This window comes from Aphelocoma coerulescens, chromosome 7 (assembly GCF_041296385.1).
Source record: "Aphelocoma coerulescens isolate FSJ_1873_10779 chromosome 7, UR_Acoe_1.0, whole genome shotgun sequence".
Lineage (NCBI taxonomy): Eukaryota > Metazoa > Chordata > Aves > Passeriformes > Corvidae > Aphelocoma > Aphelocoma coerulescens.
The window spans coordinates 35,016,312-35,041,477 of NC_091021.1; the positions used below are offsets into that span (position 1 = coordinate 35,016,312).

The window sequence follows — 25,166 nt, forward strand, 5'->3', positions numbered from 1 at the left end:
ACAGACCTGCAAGAAAGACCCTTCAGAGAGGCTGTGGGTCAGCAGACTGCTCTTATTGCAGAATGCATCTGCACATTACCCCAAAATAGAATGCAAATAAACAAATAACAGCCCCACCTGTTATTACAACACTTTAATTTCACAAGGCTTTACAAGTTCATTATTTTCTAATAATGATCTAAGAGAAAATCCTGTGTATCAGGATTTTTTAAGCACAAATACACACCACATTTAAATGAGAAAAACTGAGAAAAACACCACAGTGGAATTATTCCACATCTTCAATACGAGTATCCTTCTGCAAATCTCAAATGACAGAGCTGACCTACTAGAAATCCTAGGAATTATTTTGTACTTCAGATCTACTTTACATTCACTTTCTCTCAAAAAAATCCAAACCCTTCTGCTGGGCAGGTGGAAGTGTTGGTTTTTAACCACTCATAAAGATGCCATAACAGACTCAAGGTATCTTCAGGGTCCATCCTGAGGCTTTTTGCCCTGCTGGTGTCAAAGGTCAGGAATGTAATTCATTTGGAGAGGAAATATCCTTGGATGGAAGATACTCAGTAGTGGTTTCAGATGTGTATGAATTATAGATGAAAGATTGGGCTACTACTGCTACTCCTGTTTATTCTGCTGGGTGTAAAAAAGCAGTCACAGGATGGAAGGTCATCACTGCTACCTCTCCTAAATTTAAGGAAACATGAAACAGCCAGACAGGTGTTTTTTCTAACTGGATTTACTACTAGGCAAGAAAAAACTAAACTCTACTCTGCTATCAAACTCAATAAAGAGTAAAAAACCCAAAATCTGAATTTACAGCCTTGACCACATCCTTGAGTTCAGTACTATCACATCCCAGAGAATTTTGTAGAAATATTTTAGGCAAAATGAGTAACAACCGGCATTTATTTTATTTTCAAGTAAAGACCATTTGAAATTACTCAAGCTTATAAAAATTCACATTTCTGTTGTGAAGTCCAAACTTACATTTATGTTTATTCAAAATAAGACACTATGCAGTTCAAGAAATACAGGAATAAATAATAATTGTTCTAATGTTTAAATATACATCATAACTTTGCCAATATTATTGTCTATATGATCACTGTAGAAATTAAGCTTGTGTTTAGCCTATCATCATTTTCTGTCTTCCAAGGATTTGAAATTCATGGCTTTCTTCTTACATAGATATTATATTCTTCCCTTTCCTCTCTTGAAATAAAAAAAAAATTGATGGTATACAGACTTTCCAAGCTTCTAATATAGTGATTATTTCTCTGTAGGAAAGTTTTTTAAATCCTGCAATTGTGTTGTCTTGGAGACTCTACCAAATCTATCAGTCTTGAACAGAAAGGCTTTAGTAGCCATATATATCAGTGAAATAAAATCATTCTCAGACAGACATTTTAATTTACTAAATCAGCACATGCTATTACAGTCAGAACAGTAAAATAAACTGAATGAAATTTGTGTGATTTAATCTTTGATTTTGATCACTTACTATCAAGCCACTGTTACTCTGCCTTCTCTCTCTGTCGTGAAGTTTTCTGTAGAAAATCCCTCCTGGATTAAACTGAGTACTCCAAACAATCATATCCCCTTGAAAATATGCATCCATTCCAGTTATCCTTGAATTGTGTTCAATATGTGATATTTGCTGATGAGCATCACTGTAGTTGAACGGATATGCAAAACCCAGGATGTCAGTGTCATTAGCAACATAGAGAACTTGATCTTCAGAGCCTAGGGATTATTATAATGAAACAAAAATAAGGTAAATGTCAACTAATGCAAAATCAGGGAGTTTAACTCAAGTAGCTTTTTGGTGTTTAGCTGATATCATTTCTTATGTTAAATTTTCTGGCTGTTGAAGATGCAAAAACACCCACACTCTGGGCAATAAATGCCATTTTTGATGCTCTGATATCAACATATCAACTTCAGTGCTCTTCGAGGTCACAGCGTGACACCCAGGACTATATTTTAAGGAGTATGCAATATAAGAATTTGAACATTTTTAAGTGGTATCCAAAAAAATACAGGATATTATGCATTAAGCCCATATGAATCCCATATTTTTATATGCATGCTGTCTTTAGAGGGTCCTACATGTATATATTAAAGGAACGCAGAGCTGTCAATAAAGGTTTTTAAATTTCTCAACTGGAAATTAGAAGTGGAATTGTTTTATCTTCAGTGAAGGCAGTGAAGTTTGGAAACTGACTGCAACATGACCTGTGCAGGTGTGTCTTACATCTCCTCATTTCAGATAGCCAGATACCATCTTGATCCAGATGTAAAGTATATTATTCAGAAGAAAATGCTCTCTGACATCAATTCATTGTGTTTTGAGAAAGTTTAAAATCTGCTGGATACTTTAGAATGTATTCAAATTATTTTTTCCCCCATTCATATCACATTTACCCAAAGAGAATCAACTTAAAATGTCTGTCCAACACATTTACTCCTCGTGAGTATGAAATATCAAACATTTGTTCCCTTTCTCCTGATAAATGCAAGATCAAAGAGGAGTTTGGTTAAAGCAAGTATCAATGAAGGAAAGAGGGAAGCATGAACTGTATTACAATGAAAATGAAGCTTGTGAAAAATTCAGATTTAGGATAATGATTCCCAGATTTTTAAATTATAAGCCCTCAAAATTATGTCTGTGTTCCTATAATAACAAACCATTATCTTCAGTTACTAACCCTGTTTGCTCTCATGTCATAATCTGATTTCTTTAGTAACAGCCAATGATGGAAGACCCTGAGAGAGTCCATGTTATGTGTGAAATACTAATGACTCATTACTATGAACCTCCCATGGCAAATTTCCTTCCAAAAAATGTGGACAATGTAGATAACAAATGACAGTACTGTCTATTTTGATTTTTACAGCCTTACCTTTTGCTATGCAACTGTTATTCCTCTCCTTGTAATTTTTCTCACACGCACATCTGTAAGAGCCCTTTAAATTATGGCAGTGTTGGGAGCAGGCACCAAATACCATGCACTCATTGATATCTATGAAGAAAACAATTGTAATTTGTATACCTGCAGTTTAATACACAATTATTTACCATGTTCATAAAATCATGGAACAAAGCAGATGAACAAAGTCAACTCATAAGCAGTGCTGGATCTTGCAACAACAAAAGGAAACCCTTCACATTAATCACTGATGTTATTTCCACTGCAATCAACATATCTCAGATAATTTTTTATTTTAGTTCTCTATCCTTTGTTTGTCAGCCCCTCATCTCTAGAACTTGAAAGCAGCTTTGAAAATGAAAACATGTGCCACAGTTATGTCCAACATACATTCCTCTCCTACAGCCAAAACTACATCATTATCCTTATTGGAAAAGCTCCTCTTTACACTTTTTTCTTAAGAGCCAAAAAATGAAGGCTATATTCACTTTGATAGTCCCAGGGAAGTGACCTGAACTTCTGTCAATTACTGCTCACCAGTAAGAAAATGAATTCATAACCCATTCTTTGGGAAGGCAGATTTAACGTATCTTTCCCATCAACCTTTTCATTATAACAACTGTGTTTTCCTGCTGACCAGTATGGCATCATATATATTAAGACTACATTTTTAAAGGCATTTTACTTTCTCTTTACTTTGATTTCAGTTTTGTGTTATGCATCCTCATTATTTTAAGCATCTCAAAATACTCTCATATGCCAGCCTCAACAGCAATGTTAAATAATCTACTAGACTTTAAAAAATCCATTTACCCCTTAAATTATTTAACAGCCTGACTTGAACCTTTTGACATTCACAACTAATGTTAAATTTTTGATAACCTCTCCACGTAAAATGTATGAATCTACATCTTGTAAATCCTGTTGATTTCTTAATCCCACAGCAATGAAACAGCTTTTACTCTGTGGAGAAAAAAAACACCAAAACCCAAACAAACAAAACCATGATCTGTATCTCCTTCTCTAGCATAGAAAATTGACTACGTGGTTGACTTCAAATACTTTACAACAAGGGAAAATGGAAAATATCTGTACCTTCACATTGTCTGTTCCTCCTGTTTCTTTGAAATCCAGGTTTACACTGACACAAAAGGGATGATTTTGTTTGATTACAGAATGCATCATCTCCACAAGGATTCACATTATCTTCACATGTATATTCAGAGACACCTAAACATAAATAAAATGTCTAAAAAATCCCTGATAGATTTGTTTAAAGTGTTAAAAATGAGACCTAAAGTAACAACAACAAATAACAAATTTATCTTTCTGTTTAAAGAGTATCAGGTAAATTTTTAACAAATTAATGACTTTACAGTGTTTATCTTCATCTGCATAATTTAATCTATTACCTTTCATGTAACGACAGTATTTAACTGAGATACTATGTTTCACATCAATTTAATACTAAAATTTTTCTTGCTGCAAATATGATACAAAATACAATCAACTTGTACTTAAATTTTGTGAAGAACTCGTAACTACTCCAAAAAACCTCCACAACTTCAATTGCTATAAAATTTGCCTTGCTCCAGTGATACAGAATTCCATCCATTTCTAACTAAAAGAATGAACTACATTAAACTGAGTTCTGGATTGTTCAATAGGTTTTGCTCAGATGAATATCTCAGTTAATTGTTTCTGTTCTGCCACAATCAAGAAAACAAATCTTGCCAGTCCAACTCACTTATTTTGCAGTCTTGCTCATCAGAGCCATCTCCACAGTCATCAAACCAATCACACTGCAGCTCCATGGGAATGCATTTCTTGTCATTGCAAGCAAACTCATCTTTCTTACACGGTCTGGCTTTATACGTGATTTTATCTATGTAATTACAGGTTAATAAGAGAAAAATAAATCAGTATTCAAGATTCTCAGATTATTTTAGACACACACAAATGGGAATGACCACAAAGCATTAAGCCACTGGAAATTATTTCAAGCTTACTTTCTTTTGGTTTCAAATTCTGACCTATTAACCTCCAGTTAAGCTTTACTGAAGGACAAGCAGATCTCTGTAACAAAGTTTGCCTTCAAGGTGTTTGCTCTGATCTGAATGCCTTGAAAGGTAATATCACCTACCACAGTGATCTTCATCCGAGTTATCACCACAGTCATCGACCTCATTGCAAATCTGCTCAGGCCGCAGACAAACCCTGTTGTTTCTGCATCTGTATGGCCTTGTTGGAGGGCAGGGAAACTTTACTGTGCAGCAAAGAAAAGAATCAGCTGTTACCCAGCTATTAATACTTTTTTAATGACACCTCATCAAAGCCAGGTATGTGTTGGCACTGTAAGTTCTTCATTTAGAGATTTTGTGTGATAAGGGTAATTGATACCATTTTTTGAGAATCAGTAAATATGGCAGAATTAAAACAGAGGAAGTAGGAAGAGTAATGATGCTCAATATTACATCACAGAAGTAACTTTTTCCCCTCTGTGGGTTTCCTACAGAAAATAATAATGTCTCAAAAATATCAAATATCTGAAATTATATGGGATATAGTTTTCTTTTGTTACTGCTTTTCATATTTCAAGCTTGTCATCTAAAAGCAAAACAAATAAAATTTAAGACACACGTGCTTTTATATATTTGTGTGTCTTACATGTCATTCTTGCTTTATTATACAAAAAACTCTGAAAAATGTAATGTCATACCACACATTTCAGCAACTTCATCAGAGTTATCTCCACAGTCATCCTCACCATCACAAACCCAAAAATGTAGTTTGCAGAGGGAATTGTTGCACAAAAATTCATCAGCTCTACATATATTTCCCCCTGGGAAGATGAAAAGATGACAAAAAAAAAGTCAGGAAAACAAAAAGAGGAAAGAATGTCAGTTTTTGATAAAACCAGTACAGCCAGTTATCACATACTATTTGCAGAGAATAGCACAGGTAGCATAACTACATTTACAGATCCCAAAGGAATGGGTTGGAGAGGCAGAGGAATACTCATTCAAAAATCTCTTCCTTGACCAAACACGTTCTTTTACTGACTGCTGGCTGGGAATTACTGGATGCAGGTACCAAAGACACCAAGGAGTGACCAGCTGGGCATGTTCCACTTGCATCTTGCCAGGAGATGTTTAAACTCCCTGTCTGTGACTCTCTTTGGTGCTGCAGCCTCTCAGCAAAGGCCTGGCTGGTACTTCAGTAATTTGGGCCATCAGAGAACAATCTAAACAGAAATAGGGCCAAACATGTGAAAAGCCACCTCAGTCCAGCTTTGTTTCACGTGAATGTCTGATCCTGCACTTATTCCTACCCCACTCTGAGTCACATCAGAGACAAAGTAATTGCAGCCCATTAGCCATGAGGCAGCACCTTTTTCTTCACCTGAGGAGCACCAGACCTGGCCAGGTTTGTAATATCCCCATCACCTCTAAATGCTGTAATTAGGAAAGGTCCAGCCATGCTGGCACAGAGCAGATAAGATGAGGTGACCTCTGACAGGATCTTCCTTTCTGTAACTTCTGAAATGTTTCACCAGGATATTTATTGAACACAGAAAGCAGCAAGAATAAAATCTTCCATGCAACTTCAGGATGTACTGAATTTTGAATCATCTAACAAAAGGGAGCACAGGGTGAGGGAAAATGTTCTAGGGCGGAGTGCTCAGGCTTTAAAAATTACTTCAAGGTGGATTCGGTTTTAATGTGGGTTGTGGTAAAAAGGAACTTCTTTCACAATTATGACTAAATTTTATCACTACTAATCAACAAAGTTATGGAAAGTTCTTGCAATTAATTTCCTATAAAACACATTTTTATGGTAAATTTTTTCAGTTTCCTGGGAGGAGTGGAGCATAAAAGAAATAAAGCTGTGTATCTGCGGAGGAAAAAACAATGAAATTTTATATGATAGTGCCAAAGCTCTCACTGTGGCTTACACCTCACTGCATTACCCCCACTCTAAGGGCTTTGGTGGCTTTTTACTCATTTGTTCAGTGCCCTGTTCACACCTCATTAAAATCAACAGAAGGCTTTCTTTTGCTTTAAAGATTCAGAATAGCTGAACGTTTTTCCCCCCAAAAAATTAATTTCCATAAAATGCCCATTGCATAGAAGGATGTTTGAACCCTCACACTCTGCTACCAGGTATAATTCACTCCCATGGCATATATAACTTACGAACATTAACAGAAATATCCTGTATAATTATCCAAGGAAAATATATAAAATTCAAGTACTCTTCATGATGAAAGGCATGAATCCAAATAATTGTGTGTGCAATCACAATATAACCATCATTCTAGTTGTTTAATAAGATTGAAGAGAGTTATTTTTATAAACATGCACCGTGGGCCACAGATAAATATTATGGATATTATGTTAGAATGCTGTAGAATAAAACTCCAGTTGTGTTTGTTGTATTTCCAAAGATGAAAAAATTAGTTATCAGTGAGATGAACTGGCATTTATTTCATGTGATTGCTCTGCCTGTCATAATTCCTTTATAAAATAGATTTCTGCAACAGAATCATAATTGTGACATAAATACAAAGTATGATAGCAATAACCAACCAGGAATAGGCTTCTTATTGCATTATAAGCAATTTGCAGTTCACAGAAGCTCCATTATGCTACCCAAAGAATAACGTTGGCATCAGATAAAATAAGTGTGTTACTCTTTACTTACACTTCATTGGGTTTTAAAGAGATACAGTCCAGATATTTTAAAAGCAGTTTTAAAATGGACTAGATGCAGGTTTTTTTTTTCTTTTTCTTTTTTTTTTTTTTTTTTTTTAACTTTGTTATCTGTCTGCTTGCATCTAAACACCTCTGGAATATTCTTCCCATTTTCTGAATTTCCTGGTCTCTCTTTCAAACTTAATCATCCCCACATGACTTTTTTTTTTTCCCCCCCTTAGTCTTAAGTATTGCATAATAGACTTAGAATAAGGAAAGGATATTTTACTATGTTTGTTTTATATCTGATTATTATCACATATTGTACTTCATTATGCTTCGAATTTATGCACACATCATGTGACTGTAGATGGCTAACATACAGAACTACCCACTCCGAAGAAAAAGAAAAGAAAAATCCAGAGAGAAAACCAAGATGATGACAAAATGCCAACTCAAATTCTTCTTTAGGAAAAACTTCTTTAATTAGACTAAGAGGAGGGGCTGGCGAGGAATGTGAAGCTCAAGGGCAGCCTGGGCTACAGTGAGCATGGAATGGGGAAATTCAAGACCCTTAGGGCTGCAAGGAGGGTGCACAGCAAGCTCCCTACACTGGGTTTCTTCAAGGATCTGCTTGGGAAAGCCCTGGAGGGAAGAGGGACCCAGGAGAGCCTGGCTGATATCAAAGCCATCACCTCATGCAAGGCCAGAAGTGATGTATCCCAACAAAGGGAAAGTCAAAATGTGCCAGATGGAGTCTGTGGATGAACAAGTTGCTCCTGGACAAACACGAACATAAAAAAGAAGGCGAGGCCCTGGCACAGGTTGCCCAGAGAAGCTGTGGATGTTCCATCTCTGGAAATGTTCAAGGCCAGGTTGGACAGGGCTTGGAGCAACCTGGGATAGCAGAAGGTGTCCCTGCCCATGGCAGAGGGTTGGAACTGGATGAACTTTAAGGTCTCTTCCAACCCAAAGTGTTCTATGATTCCATGAAATAAACAGAAACCCAGGCTCTTAAGATGACTTATTTAGCAACTGTTCATTATATTGCACAGCTGTGTAATTTATTGTGCATGGCTCTGTAATTTATGGTAGCCTATAAAAGTTTAAATTAGCCAAATTTACTGCTGGTTTCCTTGATGAAAAAGAATATGCTTCCAGTAACAACATGACCTTTTCATCACTGGGGAGGGAAACACAAAGGAGGAACAAGTCATAAACAACCTAAGTTTTGCTTATTCCTGCAGATCACTTGTTAAGCTGCTGTGCTGTCTTTGTCAAAAGAGGTCACAGAACTTTCCTTTCTCCATTCATAATGGCCAGGGCACCACTAACTTGCAATGTGTGTATTCATAAAAAGTCCAATAAACTCTTTTAGAAAAGTGTCTCTTGCCTTGGTCACAGTTTTCTTCATCACTGCCATCCACACAGTCATGGATCCCGTCACAAAGCCATCTCACAGGGATACAGTAGGCCTTATTTCTGCACCGAAACTGATCCTCTTTACATTCTGTTACACAATCCATCTGTGTGAACACAGACACGAGCTTTGTATTAATGAATGAGAGCAACAACAAGCTTGTCTATGCTGCCAGGAGGGAGCAGTCCCTGATGGAAACTACCCCAGAACCATGCTCAGGGTTTGACTTCGAGAAAACAAATTTATCCACTCCAAAACCTGTCCTGAGAGCACAGAAACACAAAAGCATGGGCTAAGTTATTTGACAGTACTCAGTGGATGCAAGAAAACCCTGTTTGCCCTTTCAGTTATTTTGAGGCCTAAAAAGTTTACAAAAAAATCACATTGGGGGACAAAAAAATCACACTGGGGGACAAAAAAATCACCAGCAATGTGTCAGGTACCTCATCAGATCCATCAGCACAGTCGAAGTCTCCGTTGCATTTCAAAGACGCCGAAATGCAGCCCCCACTTGCACACACGTACTCACTTGAAGAGCAGGTTGGAGATGCTGGTTACAAACACATATTTTAGCATGAAGAAAAAGACAATCTATGAATAAGTTGATTTTTAATTTAAAGCTTTCTTCTGGTTAATATAGTGAGCAAACTTGTGTCTGAGCACTTTCATGAACTACGATAAAATATTTGACAAAGCTGAATTGTTGCATCCTAAGTAAACTGTAAAATGGTAGTGAGAAGGTATTTGTGTTTTACCACTTAGAAAGTTAATGTTGTTTTCTCCTTATGCTTGGTAACAAAGGCAACCACACACATGCATATATTCATAGAATGAATATATTTTAAAAATTGCATTCCTTAAAATGGGCAGAGTCTAGCTAAATTTAGGTAATTTATAATTGAATAAGCTAAACTTATAGGAAAATCTTTTTGGAAATTATACATTATTGCAATTAAAATACATAAATATGAAGCAGGATTTTTTAATATAAAGGTGGATATTTTTGTTGCACTGTAATCGGGAGAGTTTTGTCATAAGCTTTTACCAGTTACATCTATCTACATGAAGCTTACAAAAATATTAGGAAAATTTCTGCAAAAATAACTGTATTTTCCGAGAAAGCAAAAATAAAATAAAATAAAATAAAATAATAATAATAATAATTTAGTAGACAAAATCTTTGCATAAGGACTATGAAACTTTGAATGAAGACCACGAAGCAAAACACTTCAGTACATGCCAAGATGTACTGATGCTTTCAGAGCAGAATTTTATATGTTGAATACTTATTATCAAATTACAATTCAAAATAATTAAATTAAATACCCATGACCCAACAATCTTCACATTGCAGAGTTGTATGTAACTGGGGTTTCCAAAATACTACTTGGAAGACACAATGATGCAAACTCAAAAGGTAAAGTATTTCAAATTATTTTTGCACTTTCTTGCTACTTCTAGTGCCCAAGAAATTTTGATTTGATGATTTATTTTCTTCTTTCATTCTGATTTATTCCTGGCTTCATTTTATATTTCAGCATTATTTAAAACAATACCTGGTTCACAATTTTTCTCGTCATCCCCAAGTTTGCAGTCCTCATGACCATCACATTTCCATTTTGCTGAGATGCACTGGCCATTGGAGCACTGGAACTGATCCCTTGAGCAGCCTGTTTCACAATACCTCTGGTACAAAAGAAACAACCAATACATAAGAGCAAGAGTTTAATATAAACATTGGTAAATACACAGCTGGTCACAGAAGTCACAGCCTATAATCCTACATGTTATGAAAGACACAGTAATTAAAGTCTTGTGATATGAAATATATTTGTGGATATGATTCAAGTAAGGTGGCTTGCACCCTCTAGATAGTAGGGAAACACCTGAGGTTTTGTATTGACAGGAAAGGAGAAGGGGAAAAGGGGAAAAAAAGAACAGAAAACCAGCAAAGTACTATCCATGAGCTTCTGATGCACAACAAACAGTCTACATTGTTCTCTCAAAAAAAAAAAATCTCTTAAACCAAACCATTGCTGCATGTAAAAAGAATGGTTTCCCAATCAGGACACAAAATATTTCCAGGATAGGAAGAGGTTCAAATCATTGCTGGGACACAAACATGCAGAATACTGGTAAAAATTACTTGATTTATTTGCATGTTCTCTTTTTAGAATAGTTCCTTCAAGAGGTTTCGTTTTAATTTAGTAACGGTATTTGCATACGTGGATTCATGTGTAGAGTTCCTATTGCTGCCTTCAAAAAAATCTGTATGCAGGACTCCATTCTCAACAATATAAAACTACTAATTCTCTAAAGAAATACTTTTTCTGGAAGATGCCTACCTCATCTGAGCCATCTGCACAGTCATAGTCTCCATCACACCAGAATCTTGCTGAAACACAGTCTCCATTTGCACAAAGAAAGTCTTTCAAAGTGCACGTTTGAGGCTCTGAAAAAAAACAAAACAAACAACCCTAGGTTTATTAGCATTTTCATTAAATATTTTATACATAGAAACCCCCAGTCAATGAATAAACATGAAAAACTCAAAACAATTAGCTTGCAAATGATAAGGACTGGTTTTCTGTAGGATTTTATTCCACAACATCTTGTAACTAAATTTCATTTACATACAGTAAGACAGTAATTACTTTCATTACTTTCAGACATTTCAGTTCTGTGAAATTTCTTTGGAAAATCACATGATGTTGACGATATGTATTTTATTAATTTCAGTGCATGTATGTCAGTAGGGTTTGTGAGATATGTACCAGAGACCAGAAACACCTTTTGCATGACTTAATATCCAATGTAATTAGCACTGACCAGATTTTTGGCTTTCCATCACACAGTAGCACATAATTTATCACATACCTTTTAATGAGTGTGTGTGTGCATCAAGAGTCAGCTTCCCCTGTGCTCAGCATCCAGGAGAATAGCATTGAGATATCAGATGGAACTCAAAAGTTTGGTGTTTCAAGCAAAATAGAAGTTTTCACTACTGCTGACAAAAAACATTGGCAAGGGGGGGGCCTCTGTGGAAGATTCCCTCAGCAGAACATCATGTACTTTCCTCCTGAAAATGAGGACCACTACAAAAGACATTTTCTGTGTGCTGGACATTAGATTAAACAAAGATAGAGAGGTATTGGGGATTTAGGAGAAATTAAGCAATCCTCTATATGCAATTTAGATCTGCCAGTCAGAGGGTTTTTGGAGAAAAAAGGACTTAAAAGGCAAACAAGGATTATTTGTGGGATTATTTCCATCACAGTACACAATGCAGTATGTAAATGATGTAAAATCAAGAATAAGGATTTATTATCAAGACCTTTTCAGCAGAGACATGGGAAACAGCAAATGACAGTGACTGAACCAAAGGAAGAAGGGTGAAAAAAAAAAAAAAAGAGGAGAGACAGAGCAGACAGTTGCAATGGACAGAGGGAATGGACAGGAATAAATTAAGTAATGCATGAGTTATGGAAGGTGCAAGCATGAGTGCTTTTATAAAACGTAACATACTGATCAAGGAAACAAAACACAAAATTAGAGGCCTCAAACTGCGAAGAATTTGGTAAATACCAGTGCGGGAATACACCAGACATGAGTAGCATGGATCTAGCAAAATTGAATTCCGTGTGACTGGGGTTTATTTCAGGTTTTATAAAATCAAAACCTGTTTCAGGAAAGAAATTATTTTAATCAATTTTTCCACTGCCTTTTCCCCACTCTTTACTTCATAAGAACCAATAAAAATTACTCTGTTTGAAATTCTTTATGAGAAATTTCATTTTTCAGGTAGGCATAAATTTTAATTTTGAAGTTGTAGGAAAGTCATTTTAAAAGTAGATCTACAGTGATTACATCAGTTCTCCAGAAATGTTGTATTTCTGCAAATCAAAGGCTGGCATTTATGTGGCCTCAGATTATGTGCACACTACCTCAGATTTTTTTTTCAAAGTGTAAGCTTTAGCACATCCCTGATGTTTGATTCTTTTTTTTGTCAACAGGCCAAGAAGGAGAATTTCATGATCTGATAAAATATATAAAGGAAATAATTTGTGGGAAAAGCCATTCACATGTAAAAAAAAAAAAAAAAAAAAAAGTCATGTTTCCATATTGATTAGAAAAATATAAGCAAATACTTTTGCTATACTGCTAATAAATTATTTATAAGCAGAGATTTGATACTGGGAAAATGTACACAAAGAGCTAAGTACTCAATTCTCTGTTTGCAAGAAATATTTCTTCTGCTGCTGGGATCCAGCTCTGTGATTTACATATGAACACAGCAAAGAACTTTTCCATCAGTACTCAGATTGTTAGTGAAAGGAATAAATATTAATACAGAACAGTATTGAAGGAATAAGCATAAATGGACTTCTGTATAACCCATGAAGAACAGCACTCTTTAGCTTCTGCTTTGAAAATCACTGAAACTCCTTCCCAAGAAAAGCATTTGGGATACAAACTCATCTCAGGACAAAATTCACTAATTTGTTTTCTTGGCAACTTGTAGAAGCAATAAAAGAGCATTGGGAAGGACTTCTAGCAGCATTAATATTTGTACACTGATTGAATTCATGTCTTGCTACAACATTATTATGTTTGCTGTGCTTCAAGTTTACAGTATGTTTTCTTTAATCACATTAATTAAAAGAAAAAAAATTACTAGTGCCTTCTTTTCAGCAGGAATAAGATAGATTAGATATATAGAATAATATTCATTACTATGGAATTTTCCTTTTTTGGAGTTCCCTGAAAGAAGAAACAATATTTTTTGCTCTAATTTATTTAAAAAAAAACAAACTCTGAAAGCAAATTCTCCCTCCAGAGATATTACCTCTGAAGAATTAACAATGTATCCTACATATCTCATTGCAGACTCATTATGTACCAATATCCATGCTAATAACTCTTATTTCACAGTGTCCAAATATAGTTAAAGAACAATAGACTGTAAGACAAATACAGTTAAATACCAAAGTCATAACAAGCACAATGATTTGCATGACAGCACCAATAATTTTTCACACCCATACAGGTTTTTTTAACATGTATTGTTTCCCTTCTGATAACTTCAGCAGAAGAGTGAATTTCTTGCATGTGAAGAAACTGCATAGAAAAGTGTAAATGCTTGAGCTTAATTTCTATAATTCCATGAATTCATTCTGCATTCTTAAGAAACAACTCATTTTCTGATACAGTTCCCTGACAGCCCTTTGTATATTATATTCATGTATGCCATGAACAATTTATCTCACTGTGCAATGTAACATATTTTGTCAAATGCTTTTGAAGTTCTAATTTCGTATGTATTTGTTTCATTACACTTTATTCTATAAGTGGCTTGATGGTCTATAAAAATTTTATACAACTATTTCAAACAGCTGAACAGTATTATGTACCGTCCCAGTGCTCCCAAGATTTTGAATTTTAAAACTGTGCCAACCTACTGTGCTTAATTTAAATAGTAGAATCTGTAGTTAGAATTTAAGTGTGCATTTCACAACCAAAAAAAAAAGGAAAAAAACCAAACTAACACCCTTTAGTTTGATTCACCTTCCGTATCTGGGCACTCTCAACTCACTAATTCCATCCATTATGATTAATGACAAATTTCTTTATCTGCAAGTCAAGAGAACGACCAAGAAATGAATATATAACTTAGCTATTGATATGAACACAAAGCTGGAAACTTCATAACTTTTTTTTAAAAAACCCAAACAGATTATTATTCTCTCATTATTTGAACTTTTTTGTATCACTTTGTAGCATAATGATCTGAACTTTAGGGAAGAAAAATATTACTGCTGGGTCGGTCACACCCATGGCTAATTCCAAATGTGATACTCAACACTTATCTTGCAAACAGCAATAATATTTTGTGGAAGTTTTGGATTTGTTGTTTTTTTTTTCCAAATTTTCAACAGACTGCCCAGTTCTGTAGACTAACACTGCTATAGCAAAACTACGACTCTCTATTTGATTTCTACACGAGAATAAAGGAAAATAAAATAATTTCTTGCTACTTGTAATACAGAAAACTGACACCAATAATCAGTTCTAAAGTAAAAACTCCCACAAAGCTAAGGAAGCTTTAGGGTGCCAACCCCCCAGGGTGTAACAACAAAAGGCTCTGAGTGATTACTGAGCCCCACGACATTTTCCCTTTTATATGAAACAATTGCATATGAAAAACCACAGCACTACTGCTTGCTTGAATAAAACTCACATCATTTTCAAATGCAGGTAGTAATTACCAGGCAGACAAATCCACTTTAACCTCCCAAGCAGAATGAGACACTCTGTACCTATGGACACCACATCTCGAACTGGAGAAAGGGGCAGCAGCATTTACTCAGCATTAGAATGCCTAATTTATTAATCTTTCTAAATCATTACCTTGAAGATACCAAATATACACTCATGGCATACATCAGGAATGTGTATTCAAAGTTATTTGCAAGAACAAGATATTAACTTACTGGATTTCTGAAAGAAAAAAACCACAGAAATTGCCAAGAGGAGGCACTTCAGAATTATTTAGGGAATGTCCCTCTTGAAATATTTTATAAAGACAATAATTATCAGATAAAACCATTACAAATTTTTCCTTTCTTCCTGAGAACCAGATGGAAATTAACTCCCTGAAAGTGGTATTACAGAGATTTATTAGGCCTTCAGATTCCTCATGGGTAGGAGAGAACTGGGTACATGAGCTGCTTTGAATAACCACATCTACTTCTCAATGCAATTAAGTACTACAGAAATTGACTTCTCAATATGAAACAAGGCAAATCATCTCAAGAATATAATGAATGTAACGAGCAGGTAGTGTTCAATCAAAATTCCTTGTTAACAAATGCTTATCACTTTACCTCTGAACAGTGTTTATGGTTCTTTTTCAGAGATAAGAAATGTGATACGTAACCAACTCGCAAAGGTAAACTAATTGCAATATTTGTTTTTAATTCACCAGATTATTGAGCAGTTGGAAGTCAGGCATTTTTTCACACTGATACAGCTCTTTGTAAGAGTGAACAGAAGTGGAGAAATACAGCAAGGGACATTTTCAGTTGTGGTCAACTGATTTTCAGCAGATCAGTGTGTGTCTGGAATGAGAACATGCCCGTGAGTTTTATCAAAATTCAAAAGCTTCCTCTTGCACATTGCTAAACTGACTCTGTTATAACATGGACTAAGGTAAAAGCTACTTACTACAGTTTTCTTCATCAGAATTATCTCCACAATCATTTTGGCTGTCACATCTCCAATGATCTGGAATGCAGTTGTTGTTTTTGCACTGGAACTCATGAGGTCCACAAGTTTTTTTATCTGTAATTAAGGTGAATAATATTTACAGCATTGCAAACAAAGAGCCGAAATGGGAAAGACTTCCACTAAATACAAGATGATGTTGCTGGATACATTTAAGAACGAGCAACCATAATATTTGGAATGTTACTTTCAGGAATAATTTATTTCTCATAACATTCTTTAAGCTTCTATTTATACATTCACACCTTAACCTTAAATTTGATCAAATTAAAATATGCAGTGTATAAACTGTCATATAAAGTTAAAAAAATATAAAATTCAGAAGGTTGTTTGAAGAGAGGGTATTAGTGCACTAAATCTCAAAAACTTCTCTAACTTTTCCTTGAATTTATCTCTAAGATTGCTTTACAAAAGATCAGATCACAGTAAACCACTAGACTACTGATTTGAAAAATGTAAAAAAATATGTATTTCTCAAAAGTTATTTTTACATATAATAATTTAGGACAGAAAACTTTGCACTTTGATTTAAATTTTCACCTACTCATGTATTCAATTGGAAGCTTACTCATATGAGGTAAAACATCATAAAGCCTATAATGCTAACCTGAGGGAAACTTCCTTCATGTTGTATATTTTCAATAAGCTTTTCTAGTTAGAGAGAAGCATTGGAGGCAAAGCCTCTTAGAGATACATGAACATCCTGAGCTCCTCCAGCAGGAAGGAGCTGCCTCTGTGTTTTCTGTGAGCAATTCTTGAATAATTCGTTCAGCTTCTAAGGGCTGAGATGAAATGAAGTAAATTAAAAAGTTATCAGTGACATTTTCGTTGGGGGGGAAAAAAAAAAGTTTGCTTTGTAAAAGCCTCAATGACATATTTAAAATTACATGTCACTGTGATATTTCACTGGAAATTTTTTAAATTTCAGTTAGGCAAAGTCAAAAACATGTCAGAGCAGCTTCACTCTGCTCTCATGGCAACTCGAGGGCTGCTAATAACTGACAGAAACAGCAGCTTCAATCAACCTGATTACTCTGCTGGTGAAGCACAAATTAGAGGTGTTAGGTTTGATGCCAGGGGCCAAACTGCTGCATTTTCTCTGTAATTTTAGGTGTGGCTCTGGAACCAAACTGATAAAACTACATTTGCATATCAAGACTGGTGTTGCAGCTGAGGTGTGTGCACTCAAAAATCTGGTCATTGCAAGTCTGCCTTTTGTGTTTGTTCCTTATTCTCTGCCAATGTCATGACTGTAAGATGTTTTCTCCCAAAATAGTTTGTTTTCTATGATATTTTTCAATATTACAGTCCATGATATTTCAAATACTTGCACTGGCAAACAATTAAAAATACTTAACATTACAAAACACAAAAGTATTCCTCCCAAACTTACGACACTCTTGTATTTTCATCCCGTAGCTTTGCGAAAGATTAAGTTTCAACCCTGAAATATATCCTATATTTATTAAAATACTTCTAGTGAAGTCTGCAATCTCTCACTAGAGTATTTGCTCACAAAATGAGTTGTAACACCAATGACAGATAACATCACAGGGACATTTAATTATTTTATTTATCCTTCCACATCCAACAGAAATACCAAGATCTAGTCAGTAATACACAGAAGCCAGAGATGACAGCCATTCATTTCAGTTACCTGAACATGCAATATATATCTTCTCACTCTTCATAAAGAATTATTTAGTTCTCAAGCATGCTAAATCCATTTTCTAGCATTGCCTTTCTACACATGTGAAGAAAGTCTAGATTTTTTTTAATTTATCCAATCTTAACCTCTGATTGCTACTTGAATGTTAATCTTTCTCTTCTTACTCTATTTCTACCAAATATAAAGAAAAATAATTTTTTTTTTAATACAAAATATTTTGCATGCATGTAAGGCTCTCCCTTATTCACAAATCTGAAAACTTTATTTTTTTTCTGGGTTGAGTGATCTCTTGTAGCAGCTTACAGCTAAAAATATCTTACAAACCAGGTTTGCTTGTCTTGTATTTCTTTCTTCACATTAATGAGAACTGAGGAAAACACTGGGATAACAGAGATAGGATATAACAAAGAGGAAAATTTGGGGAAGTTATGTAACAATTATCTGATCTTTGAGAATGATGGATTCACTCACCTCAAAGGAAACAGTGCAAGACCTTATTTACTGGGAACTGTGGAACCATGAAAAGCACACAGGGGCCCCCCCACATTTTGTCATCTCTGCCTTCAACACTAAATTGCTTTCTCATTTTTCTTTAAATAAGACCACCTTAAAGTGTGAAAGTTCAGATAGAAATGGTACAAAGGCAAAGAAGCAAATACTGATAACTCCATTTTCATATTGCTCTCTTCAAGTTGTTATTAAGAGATTCACTGACCTACTGTAACAGGCAAAGCCCTTCCTTAGGAATCTGTCTGATTGCCTGAGGTAGCTGCTGGTAGGTTGGGGTTCACTTTTTTGTGCACACTTAACCAGGATTTTATTTTAGAAATACTTCTAAATGAGCATGAGGAAAACAGGATGAAGACTTCAATTGGAAAAACAAAACAAAGAAAGCCCCAAAACCCTTATGCACCCTAAAAGCACTTTAATTCAAAGACCAATCCCTGTGCATGGAAACACTATTTTGTCACTAATTGTATGCATTGCACTTTGGGGATTTTAAACCCATGTATTTTCATGTGTGTCCATTTGTGTCTGAGAGGGATAAAATCCAAAACTAAATTTGCTTTTGACACAGGATCAGCTGGCTGTCCTAGAGCTTGGCAGGCTGTCACCCGCGCTGGATGCAGGAAATTGTTCTTGGATACAGGAAACTGTTGATGGGAGTTTAAGTTTATATAATGCATCCTTCAAATGCCTCAAAGAAAATATTCTTTATCATCAGGAAAAAAATCTACTTTATGACTCTCACAGCTAAAAATAAAATTAATATTTTAAAAAGTGAAGCAGCAGAAAGCAGTCATGCCAATGTTGACACATTAAGGTAATAAAGACCTGAAATACACAAAAACTTTAAAGCATATTATAAAATCACTTTCCAAGACCACACTCAGCTTTCTGCAGATTCTAACTCAAGCTGGTCCATTTTGCTGTAAAGTATCAAAGTTGTGAGCAAGGACTAGCATAATCTAATGGCTTTCTTTAATTGCCTGGACAGTTAGCACTAATTAACTCTAACTACTGTTCTCTGAGAGACACCAGAAACTCCTTCATAAACACACATTTCCTGATTCGACCTCAACTGTCTGAGTTGGAAAGTTACCACAGAAGACTAAATACATTTACACTGCTTCTAGCAAATTTACTCAGTGTAATATGTCCAATAACACACAGCAGCAGATGTTGACTAAGCAAAATACATATGGCCATGCAGCACTCAAGCAAAAAGAGATTACTTTACACAAGTTTTGCATTGCAGGCATTTTAGAAATGAACTCCAAACAATAACAAATTAGCGTTACATCAACATATGTAGATCCTTTTTATACTCAGCTTGCAGCTTTAGAATTTAATTCTATCAAATTTTGTCCATAAAAATAACAATCTTTAACTTGAAAAAAAAAAAATGCAGGAGACCAAACTGTGCTGAAATTACTGCCATAGTAAGGTCATTTAAACATATTTCAAATACTAAAAATATGGAAAACTTCAAAATGTGATTAAACACACCCTGTTCTTGTGAATGCTTAGCTGTTCCATGTGTACACAACCGTATCTGGCACAGAAATTGTGACTATGGATAAATTATTCTGTCTCCTCCAACATGAAAACCAATAGCAGTGTATGAAAGCCAGGAGATTTAAAATAAAAATGTGGGTGTTTTGTCAGGGAAGGGTATGATTAAGCTGTGGAACACCTCGCTGCAGCATGTTGTGAAAAGCCTACAAAGGTAAAAAGAGAGTGAAATCTATGATGAATTATTGTATACAGAGACATATTTGACCCACAGTATCTCTGATTCTCAAGTTGTTAAGAGGATGGAAGGGCATCCCAGGGAAGTTCAGTACAAGCCTGCTTTGCTCACATATTCCTCCCTAGATACTCATTTTCAGTCACTGCCAGAGACAGGATAAAAGTCAAGATGAGTCTCAGATGTGAACCAACACCTCCAGTTGTATGTGCTGTGATTTAAAAAACATGTTGAGCTTGGGATTGCACACATTGCTCCTCGATGCTTTTTAACTGTTTGGGTAATTTTATTCTTTCTATTGTAAAATGATGGTTCAGAGTAAAGCACTTATTATTAACACATTTTTTCCTATTTAATGTCAGTTTTATTTCTTTTTCTCTTTTAGAAAAAAAAAAGTGACTTGAGGATATTACTAGATGAACTATTTTAAGCCCATTTGTGCCACATCAGTTGGGTGTGCACAGGTTAGCCAAAATGTGAATCTATCGTTTGGAAGCTTGGAATGCTGTCCCAATTGGAAAGCAACAGCATGTTGGAGATCCAGATGATGTGGAATGGTGTAGGAGAAAGTAGCTGTGAAGTAAATCAGGAAGTGAACAGTGCAGGGGTACTACAACAGCAGCCCAGAAGGGGATATGAAGCTTTATCTCCTTTGTATTCACTGTTTCTTCAAGACAAATGATTCCTTGGACTGGAAACTTCTCCCCAGTTGATAGGAACAGTTATTTTCTCCATCTTGGCAAATCAAACGATGGTCTTGGATTTTCAGTGTTGAGAAAGACTTCATTCTCCTAGGCATATTTGCCACCTTCAGCATTTTTATATGTGTTCATGTGTCCATTACTTGAAATACATCCATGGAAAACCAGCCCAGTGCTTTGTCCTTGACTGTAGCCTGAAGTTTTATCTCTGCTGTCACAGAGATAAACCTGCCCAGACACAGGTGTTCCATCAAACCATTTACTGATGCATGGATGAATAATGGTGAGAGCTTTAAATGTCCCACACTTGTCTTGTTCTCTTCCACCTCAGAACATTTTTCTGTGTTTTCCTTTACAGACCAGTCTTGAAAGTTTCACAAATGTTTCTGCACAAGGTTAGTGTGTGTCTTGCATTGACACCCATCTTCAAGGGTTTTCCAGGAGTGCTGATCCACTTACTCTGCCTCTGATTGTCTGTAATCCATTTCCCAGGTAGAATATTTATATTTGTTATTTTCTCTGATTACAGCAATAAGACCTGACTCATAACTCCCTGGAGCTCACAGAGAGACACAAAAGTTGGTCATTTCAAGTTGGAATCTGCTCTGAACCCTTCAACACAACCAGTCTTAACTACCAGGATTTGCAAATTATTATATTTTCACTATTTATGAACTTAGCAGCAATAAAGTGCAGACTGAATTGATAGAAAGTGGGTAACACTGCAAGAAAAATAAAGAAAGTCACTGTATCCTGTGACAGTCAGTACATTCTGTGCCACTTCTATGATTCTAAATGCCACAAGAGAGACTCATTTGCAGTTCCTGCCAATAAAGCAGTGGTACAATATGAATTTTATGAACTACTCATACAAAGATTGCCATTCAGTAAGAATTGGATGAGCCAGAGGCTCCAGATAGGTATTATCAAACATTGGAAGAGGATATAAAAAGTGGGAGGATTATTTTCTTTTGCTAAATAAATGTCAAGCCACAGCAACAGGTTCAGAACCACTGGCATACTCACCACAGTTTGCTTCATCTGACCCATCTGCACAATCTGGGTCTTCATCACACACCCACAGCTTGGAAATGCAGTGTTTGGTTGTTTTACACTGGAAGTGGTCTGGAGAACAACTGTTTTCAGCTTTAAATAAAAGAATTCCAGATCAAAATTAGGAATTTCGGGTAATATTTAAAATATGTGTTTTAAAGAAAAAATATGAAGGGTTCAAGAGTCAGAAATTGGATTTCTCTAGCATCGTTTATGTAATATCTGTAAGAAAACAGCAGTCAGGTTTATACTGTTTATAGTTTTGTCATTTTCTTATATATTATTTTATACACAACATTAAGGTAAAACAAATATAAAAAAGTATCTATTGTGTTTTTTTTTTTTTTAAACAGCAAATAGACTTACCATTGATATAATCAATTTTGCTTTAGCAAAAACCAGACAAGTTTTTTTCCTTTACTTTCTAAAATGCCAGTTATAAATTCTCAGAGTCAGTTTGTAAGACTAAGGCAGCTCTGGATGCTTTGATCAAAAATGGAATCAAAACTATGCATGATTTTTGTGAAATTCTGTGCTCTGTTAAATTGGGTAAATGCTGAGAAAAGTTTGACAAATATTTCATTTTATCAGTTTAAAACAACAATTTTTGAATGAATCCTACAACAAGAAAAAGATGCAAAGTTGCAGCTGAGCTTTCAGCCTATTCTTTAAGGATGCTCTAAGTTAAAGCTTAACTGCATTAACCTTAGAACAGCCATTTAAAAACAAAACAGATCCTCAGTGCACCCATGTGATTCTAGATGTTCTTTAGAGATAAGTATATGTACTCCAAATAATTTTAAACTGAATTGACCACAGGGGGAAAACAGGAAACCTTCAATAAGTTTTTCCCACATTAATGTCTATCCCACCTTTATCTAAGGAATTCTGCAGTGCTTCTAAAAAACTTTCCTATCCCTGTTGAAAAGCAATTTGCTCCCTGATATTATCATTCTCGTTTCTCAGGTTTGGCAAGAGGAAAAAATTTAGGTTTGCTAAAAGTATTATTTCTTTCAGTGTCACATTTCCACAGAGCTGGGTATGTTCCTAACTGTAACAAATAATTCTGATCCTCAGCTAGGACACGTTACCAGGGGATTTCACAGTGCTTTACAAGAAAGACCAGCACAATGACCTTCACTGTACATATGGAAAGCCTTCAGTATGAAACGGGACTTTGAAAAAGTCACCTGGTAAGTAAAACAAAACAGTGGCAGGGCTAAAAAAAGAAGTATTTTATGGATCCTAGACTGGTGAAATTAGAGTGAGTGAGAATCTCACCAGTTACCTGTCTTGTGCCAGGAGCCCCAGTCAGTATGAACTCACAGTCCCTGAGCTGTAGATTCTGCTGCTCTGATTTAATTTCTGCCAGCTACACCTCAAGGCTTTTGGGAGCCTTCCATATACCATGTGCAGTTCTTTCCAAAGAAAAAAGTAATCTCCTTTATGTTTCACAGGAGTTTACCCAATCCCTCTTAATCAGTTTTTAAAGAAACCCAACATGCAAACCAACACAAAATGTTTTCTGCAAAACTTGTATTTATATCTCTCCTGAGCAGTTTGGAAGACAGCCATTAAACATGACCATCAACAAAGCCTTTATATCCTTAGCAACCCTTCTCCCCTTGGAGAAGGATTTGTTCTTTGCAGAAATGCAGCACATGCAAACCTTGAGAAAGCTGATTCAGAGCAAGCAGCTGAGATCAGCAGCAGATCTGAGCAGTGAAATGAGCAAAAGACAGTGACATTTCCAGGCAGCCCCATCATCAGCCCCATGATCAAAGACACAAACTTATTCAATAAATTTCCACTGTAAATCTGAAAATATTTCCTCCACTTATATTAAAGAAATATAGAGTTAAAATGAATTTATGAAAAGTAAGCTGCTTTAAAAGCTGAGCAAATGGAAATCCAGTTACGTAGGTAAATTAATGAAGTCTCCAGAGAAAAGGGGAGAGAAGTGGTTAAAAAATCAAGGAAAGAAAAAGAATGTAGAAGGAGCTTTGGATCTACAGCTTTTCCAACAAAATATTCTGAAAAACATCTTTTCCCGTTGAAATGCATTGCTGCAAGGCATGGCAGATGAAAGCCTCAAGAAGATGAGTCATTTGTGAAGTGGTTAAGAGTCAAATACGTGTTTCAACCTCAGTCAAAAACCCAATTAAATGCCTGAAATTGTTTATACCCCTCTCTTTTTTGCAATGACTTTAAATTTGAAGTTAATAAATGACATTTTAGTTTGCTCCCTTGTATATGAAGCATTACATGCCAATCCCATGAATTAACTGTTTGCATGTTCTCAACTTATTTTAGGTAGAGGACATTTACAGTATTTTACTCCAGTTCCTTGTTTTAAACCAGCTACAGATGAAAATTCTCTAAGCATGACTTACGACAGTCTCTTTCATCCTCTTCATCACCACAGTCATTCTGGCCATTGCATCTCAGGTTTATTGGGATACACTTCTGGTTCTTCGTGCACTTGAACTGCCCGGACAGACACACATGTGTGTCTGTAAATTGAAAGAAAATAAAAAGTTAAAATGATTAAAAGTAAAAATTGACAAGATTCAGAACTTCAAAGGTAAATGAAGAAAAATACAGTTTGGTGACAGAGTTTGAAACATGGCATTTAAAGCAGTTTAGGCTGTTTCTGAAGCCTAGTGTATAGAATCACCTACCACAGTTCAGTTCATCAGAATTGTCCCCACAGTCGTTCTCTCCATCACAGATAAAGGCAGGAAGAGCACAAAGCCCAGTTCCACACTGGAAACGTCCAGGCTGGCATCTGAATTCAGCTGGGAAAAGACAAAACTGCTTATGAATACTACCAGAGGAATGGTTAAATTCTCACTAGTGCTGTTCTTACCCTATGGACTACTCAAAAATACCTACAAACTTTTGTATTTCCTTTATAATCTCAATCTGAGTATATATTAGTAACTAAAAGGTACACATATGATTGCAAGACTAATTTCAAAGTTTGATACCTTAATTTGTGCAACTATAGTTACAGAGCTAATGACAAAGAGTGAAACTCCCTGCAGGTTGAAGCTTGGTAAAGGCTCAACAGAGAGCTGTAATTTAGGCTCTAAACACTTGAGTTCAAGTCTGCTTTTAAGAAACTCCCTATCCCACTGTAATTCTATTTCCCAAGAAAG

At 35.6% G+C, this 25,166-nt stretch overlaps 1 protein-coding gene across 1 annotated transcript in view; it reads right to left on the reverse strand.

Annotated features, from left to right (window-relative positions):
- LRP1B (LDL receptor related protein 1B) overlaps positions 1–25,166 on the reverse strand; it is a 515,105-nt gene that overhangs the window by 52,333 nt on the left and 437,606 nt on the right. The window contains exons 64-77 of the mRNA XM_069021267.1: positions 24,687–24,803; positions 24,399–24,518; positions 21,979–22,098; positions 16,272–16,388; positions 11,393–11,499; positions 10,604–10,733; positions 9,491–9,597; positions 9,021–9,153; positions 5,653–5,775; positions 5,077–5,199; positions 4,681–4,818; positions 4,029–4,163; positions 2,907–3,026; positions 1,505–1,746 (exon numbers count right to left, since the gene is read on the reverse strand). Of these exons, the coding sequence (XP_068877368.1) occupies positions 1,505–1,746; positions 2,907–3,026; positions 4,029–4,163; positions 4,681–4,818; positions 5,077–5,199; positions 5,653–5,775; positions 9,021–9,153; positions 9,491–9,597; positions 10,604–10,733; positions 11,393–11,499; positions 16,272–16,388; positions 21,979–22,098; positions 24,399–24,518; positions 24,687–24,803 (1,832 nt within the window). The remainder of the gene's footprint in view (positions 1–1,504; positions 1,747–2,906; positions 3,027–4,028; positions 4,164–4,680; positions 4,819–5,076; positions 5,200–5,652; positions 5,776–9,020; positions 9,154–9,490; positions 9,598–10,603; positions 10,734–11,392; positions 11,500–16,271; positions 16,389–21,978; positions 22,099–24,398; positions 24,519–24,686; positions 24,804–25,166) is intronic.